General features: G+C 46.9%; 1 protein-coding gene across 1 annotated transcript; it reads right to left on the bottom strand.

The window, feature by feature from the left end:
- Nucleotides 1-2,161: 2,161 nt before the first annotated feature.
- Nucleotides 2,162-4,150, bottom strand: LOC137527432 (zinc finger BED domain-containing protein 6-like). The gene has a single exon (XM_068247948.1). It carries the CDS (start codon nucleotides 4,148-4,150, stop codon nucleotides 2,162-2,164), a length of 1,989 nt encoding a protein of 662 aa, XP_068104049.1.
- Nucleotides 4,151-6,530: the final 2,380 nt, after the last annotated feature.

The following is a 6,530-nucleotide window of genomic DNA, read 5'->3' as shown; positions in this document are numbered from 1 at the left end:
CAGCAGTAGTAAGTATCATTAGGTCTTAGAGTCTTGAGACAGCAGGTAACGGCAGCAGAGTAGACAGGCCCTTGCCCTTTAGAGACATGGTTTGAAGGATATAACGTCCAGGAAATGGACTTGTCACAGCAGTAGTAAGTATCATTAGGTTTTAGAGTCTTGAGACAGCAGGTAACGGCAGCAGAGTAGACAGGCCCTTGCCCCTTAGGGACCTGTGTTGAAGGATATAACGTCCAGGAAATGGACTTGTCACAGCAGTAGTAAGTATCATTAGGTCTTAGAGTCTTGAGACAGCAGGTAACGGCAGCAGAGTAGACAGGCCCTTGCCCCTTAGGGACCTGTGTTGAAGGATATAACGTCCAGGAAATGGACTTGTCACAGCAGTAGTAAGTATCATTAGGTCTTAGAGTCTTGAGACAGCAGGTAACGGCAGCAGAGTAGACAGGCCCTTGCCCCTTAGGGACCTGTGTTGAAGGATAAAAAGTCCAGGAAATGGACTTGTCAAAGCAGTAGTAAGTATCATTAGGTCTTAGAGTCTTGAGACAGCAGGTAACGGCAGCAGAGTAGACAGGCCCTTGCCCGTTAGAGACATGGTTTGAAGGATATAACGTCCAGGAAATGGACTTGTCACAGCAGTAGTAAGTATCATTAGGTTTTAGAGTCTTGAGACAGCAGGTAACGGCAGCAGAGTAGACAGGCCCTTGCCCCTTAGGGACCTGTGTTGAAGGATATAACGTCCAGGAAATGGACTTGTCACAGCAGTAGTAAGTATCATTAGGTTTTAGAGTCTTGAGACAGCAGGTAACGGCAGCAGAGTAGACAGGCCCTTGCCCCTTAGGGACCTGTGTTGAAGGATATAACGTCCAGGAAATGGACTTGTCACAGCAGTAGTAAGTATCATTAGGTCTTAGAGTCTTGAGACAGCAGGTAACGGCAGCAGAGTAGACAGGCCCTTGCCCTTTAGAGACATGGTTTGAAGGATATAACGTCCAGGAAATGGACTTGTCACAGCAGTAGTAAGTATCATTAGGTTTTAGAGTCTTGAGACAGCAGGTAACGGCAGCAGAGTAGACAGGCCCTTGCCCCTTAGGGACCTGTGTTGAAGGATATAACGTCCAGGAAATGGACTTGTCACAGCAGTAGTAAGTATCATTAGGTCTTAGAGTCTTGAGACAGCAGGTAACGGCAGCAGAGTAGACAGGCCCTTGCCCCTTAGGGACCTGTGTTGAAGGATATAACGTCCAGGAAATGGACTTGTCACAGCAGTAGTAAGTATCATTAGGTTTTAGAGTCTTGAGACAGCAGGTAACGGCAGCAGAGTAGACAGGCCCTTTCCCCTTAGGGACCTGTGTTGAAGGATATAAAGTCCAGGAAATGGACTTGTCAAAGCAGTAGTAAGTATCATAAGGTCTTAGAGTCTTGAGACAGCAGGTAACGGCAGCAGAGTAGACAGGCCCTTGCCCTTTAGAGACATGGTTTGAAGGATATAACGTCCAGGAAATGGACTTGTCACAGCAGTAGTAAGTATCATTAGGTTTTAGAGTCTTGAGACAGCAGGTAACGGCAGCAGAGTAGACAGGCCCTTGCCCCTTAGGGACCTGTGTTGAAGGATATAACGTCCAGGAAATGGACTTGTCACAGCAGTAGTAAGTATCATTAGGTTTTAGAGTCTTGAGACAGCAGGTAACGGCAGCAGAGTAGACAGGCCCTTGCCCCTTAGGGACCTGTGTTGAAGGATATAAAGTCCAGGAAATGGACTTGTCACAGCAGTAGTAAGTATCATTAGGTCTTAGAGTCTTGAGACAGCAGGTAACGGCAGCAGAGTAGACAGGCCCTTGCCCTTTAGAGACATGGTTTGAAGGATATAACGTCCAGGAAATGGACTTGTCACAGCAGTAGTAAGTATCATTAGGTTTTAGAGTCTTGAGACAGCAGGTAACGGCAGCAGAGTACACAGGCCCTTGCCCCTTAGGGACCTGTGTTGAAGGATATAACGTCCGGCAGTAGACTTGTCACAGCAGTAGTAGTAAGTATCATATTAGGTTTGAGACTGCAGGTTTTTGATGTAAAATTCACGGGGGAAAAAATCAGATACAATATTCGCCAAGTTTGTAAGGGATAATTTTCATCTTCTTCAACAATTTTATTTTATTTGGTCTCCTTAAGGATCAATAAGAGGGGCATTAAAATCATCATTAATCCAGGATTCGTTCATTTTGATGAATGTGAGTCTGTCCACATTTTCTGCAGACAGACGTGTCCGGTAGTCAGTGACCACGCCACCTGCCGCACTAAACACTCTCTCAGATAGAACACTTGAGGCGGGGCATGCAAGTACCTCCAGCGCATACTGAGCAAGTTCTGGCCAGGTGTCAATTTTTTTGGTCCAGTACTCCATGGGGTCATTACTCTCTATGTTATCAGGAGCACTAGCCGACCCTAAATAGTCACTCACCATACGGTCCAGCCGCTGGCGGTGACTACTATTGCTGCTGGTGCTGCTGCATGGAGCATTGGAAGACTCTGGCTGATAAAAATCATAAAACATACTCAGCAAATTTTGTGGTTTTTTGGTACTGCTGGGACCACCACAACTTTGCTGAGTACTTTGCAGAGGAGTGAAAACTGTGGCCCGGGGTGAAGGTGCGGGAAAAGCATCTTCAACCCAGCGAGCAAGGGCTTCATGGATCTTTCGCATCATGTTGTCTGCCTGGGATGGGGGTAGGAACTGCCTTAATTTCCCTTTACAGCGGGGATCTAAAATGGTGGCCACCCACATGTCCAGCCTCACTTTCAATTTCTTTATCCGGGGGTCACTCTTGAAGCACTGGATCATGTGAGCAGCCATAGGAAAGAGGTGCCTGCCAGAAATCTCCTCTTCCGGCCTGTTATCACAGCTGTCACCATCCTGCTCCAGCAGCTCATCAATCTCTTCCCACCCCCGTACAATTGCCTCTTCCTCCTCCTCCTCCTCAACCTCTGCCTCTCCTACGTCCTCTTCCTGGGCATCAGCATGATCAGACACTCCCGAATTTGCCTGTGCACTCTGATCTCCACGTCCAAGCAAGTTAAACAACATTTTGTCAAGCATGAAGATAAGGGGGAGTACTTGTGAGATGCTACAGTTCTCCATGCTGACCAACTTTGTGGCTTGCTCGAAAGGCTGCAAAACTTGGCAAACCTGACCAATTTGCTCCCACTGGTCCCCAGTAATGTAGTCCAGTGACAAATTTGAGGAAGCTGTCTCAGAAAGATAGATTCTGACTGCCATTCGCTGCTCCCACAACCTCTGCAACATGTAGAGGGTGGAGTTCCACCGCGTTGGGCAATCACTTATGAGTCTGTGCTGCGGAAGATTATGACGGCGCTGCAACAACTTCAAAGAAGCGGAGGCGGTTGCTGAGCGCCGGATGTGAGCTGACACCTTTCGTGCTGTTGAAACAGCGTCCTTTAACCCTTCATATGTTCCTAAGAACTTACTAACTATAAGATTGAAGACGTGGGCCAAACAGGGAAGATGGGTGTAGCCACCTAGACGCATAGCAGACAGCATATTAGACCCATTGTCAGAGACGACAATTCCTGTAAGAAGTTTCCGTGGGGCCAACCACTGGCGGATCTGATCTTCAAAGGCACTAAGGATTTCAGATCCTGTTTGCCTCTTCTCTTCCATCGATACCAGCTTCAGCATTGCTTGGCATCGATGGTGCTGCATGCCAGTATACGAGCGAAACTGCTTGATGGGAGGCTCATCAACTACCTGGCCTGCCACAGAACAGGTGGCAGAGGGGAGTGGAGCGGGCCTCCCCTTGACCCCACGAGGTGGCACCACAAGCTGTTGAGATACTGGACAAGATCTTCCACCATCCCCAGCACGACGTAGAATGACCCAATGGGCTGTATAAGTTATATACTTCCCCTGCCCATGCCTGCTGCTCCAGGCATCTGTAGTAAAATGGACCTTTCCACCCACCGCATGGTCCATTGACCGGGCTACACATGCCACCATTTGCTGGTGTAGGGCAGGTATCGCTTTCCTGGCAAAATAATGTCGGCTGGGGATCCTCCATTGTGGCGCCACACTGCTCATAAGTTTGCGGAAGGGGGCACTGTCCACAAAATTGTAGGGTAGCAGCTGTTGGGCCAACATTTTTGCCAGGAGCCCATTATTTTTTACAACAAATTTGTCATTTGCAGGGAGCATACGCTTCCTCTGCAACATTTCAGGAACCGAAGGCTGGCGCTGAAAACCTAATGAGGTGGATTGGTGCACTATTCCAGCCTGGCATGCAGAGAGAATCGGACAGGATTGGGAAGGTGCAGGCTGAATAGGGACAGGCCGAAGGCTGGAAGGAGGAAGGGGTGGGCCTGCCGTTGCTGCTGTTCCAGCCACACTCTTCCCAGAATTCTGTACCCACTGAAATGCACTGTGGTGATGGACGCACAGATGGCTTCTCATGCCAGAAGTGCCGAAGCCGCTGCCCTTTTGGCCTCTGCTTACCGCTTTGCGGCATATGGTACAGACCACCTTGCAAACGTCCTCTGCATGGTCTGTAAAGAAATGCCATGCCGGGGATGACCTTTCTGCACTCCTACTGGTTTTTTTGGTTGTTTTTTTACCAGCATTGGACTTGGCTGCAACAGGAATTACAGCTGGAAGTTGCTGGCCAACTGGATGATCACTTTGACCATGGTGATTGTGCCTACTGCTGCTGACACCTAGGCCACGAGATGCCGTCCATGTAGGAACATTAGCCTCACAATCATCTACTTCAACCACAGAATTATCATCTTGTCCCTCCACCTGCACACTGTGCAAATCAGTGGTTGTATTAAGAAGTTGAGTAGTACCACTGGTGTCACAAGCTTGTGGAGCTTTTCTGCATGACAAAAAAATGGGGGCCATTTCTGTCAAAACATCACCCACTATTTCTTGAGAGCTTGGACCCAAGGTCTCTGCCAATGCCTCATCCAAATCTTTTTGCAAATCCCTCTCCTCATCCTGAAATGGTTAAATTTAGCTCTGGAGAAGAGCACTGGGAGGAGGCAACCACATCACAATCAGCAACTGCCGCCAGGGTTTTCGCAGCCTCACGAGGAACATGAGAACTGGTGCTGCTGTGACTGTCAAGACTACCTAACAATTCCTCAGACTGGGTACAGGGCTCCTTTTCAAAATAGTTCAGGACAGTATTGGCTCGTTCCTCATTAATAGTTATCCTGCGACCAAACACAGGGAACAAATTGCGTACCAAAGGGGATCTATTCCTGCTGCCACCTTCTGTCTGATCACGTGCTTTGCGTGATCCACCATCGCTCCACTGTCTTTTTGGAGTGAAAGGTGCATCCTGCTGCTTTCGATCCATTGCCTTTGGACTCAGTAGATAAAATAAAAATTTTATATATATATATATAAAATTATAAATATATGTATATATATATATATATATATATATATATATACACACACACACACACACTCACTCTGTCACACCACAGTAAGCTAACTATCCCTGACCCTCTCTCACACTACAGCAAGTACACTCTCTAAGTCTCTATCACACTACACTACACCTGACTCTCTCTCTCTCTCTATATATATATCACTCTAAGCTAAACCTGACTCTCTCTCTCTCTATATATATCACACTAACCTAAGCCTGAATCTCTATCACACTAAACTAAGCCTGACTCTCTCTGATTCTCCTCACAGCAAATATTACACACTACACTACAATCTAGCTCTCACACTCAATCTACAATCTGTCACAAATACCCAGCTAACTCACTAATCCTCACTCTAGTCTAAGCTCACTCACACACAGTCTTTAAAAAGACTATTGGTTTATTATTTATACAGTAAAGTATATATCTCAAACTCAGTCAGTAACAAAATATGGGTCTGTCTCTCTCCTCTGCTCCACAAGACTGAAACCCACAAAATGGAGGACAGCCTCTCCTCTATTTTATACAAGATGGGTGGGATAAGTTGTGATAGGTCGCTAGGAAATGGTTGCTAACGTATGATTGGTCTATCTTTTTAAAGCAGCCCTATTTGTTCAGCAATTTCGCGGATTTCCGCGGAATTCCGAATTCCGGCAGTTGCCTGATTGGTTCATTCATTCCGAATGCAATGATTGGCTTAAAAATACCGTTCTGCCGGAATCGCGGAAATTCCGCGGAATTCCGTTTCTGTTAACGGAAAATTCCGCGTTCCGCGTTCCGATGCGGAAACGTAATTTCCGGCCGGAATTGCGGAAATTACAATTCCGCGATATCCGAGCGAGCAACCCTACTAAAAATAAATAATGTACATAATTTTGACATTTCTGCATGGTCAACATATAGAATAATCAGTTTTTGAAAGTTTTACAGCTGCAGTTTGAGATATTTACCGAATTTGTCGCCGTATAAGACGCACTTTTTCTACCCAAAAAATGGGGAGAAAAAGTCCCTGCATCTTATACGGCAAAGGCAGGGAATCCCGACTTAATAACGCCCGCCGATACAGAACCGCTGACCCGCTGCCG

Source organism: Hyperolius riggenbachi, chromosome 8 (genome assembly GCF_040937935.1).
Source record: "Hyperolius riggenbachi isolate aHypRig1 chromosome 8, aHypRig1.pri, whole genome shotgun sequence".
Classification (NCBI taxonomy): Eukaryota; Metazoa; Chordata; class Amphibia; order Anura; family Hyperoliidae; genus Hyperolius; species Hyperolius riggenbachi.
The sequence above is the reverse complement of the archived record's forward strand: the minus strand, read 5'-3'. Positions and strand labels throughout refer to the sequence as shown.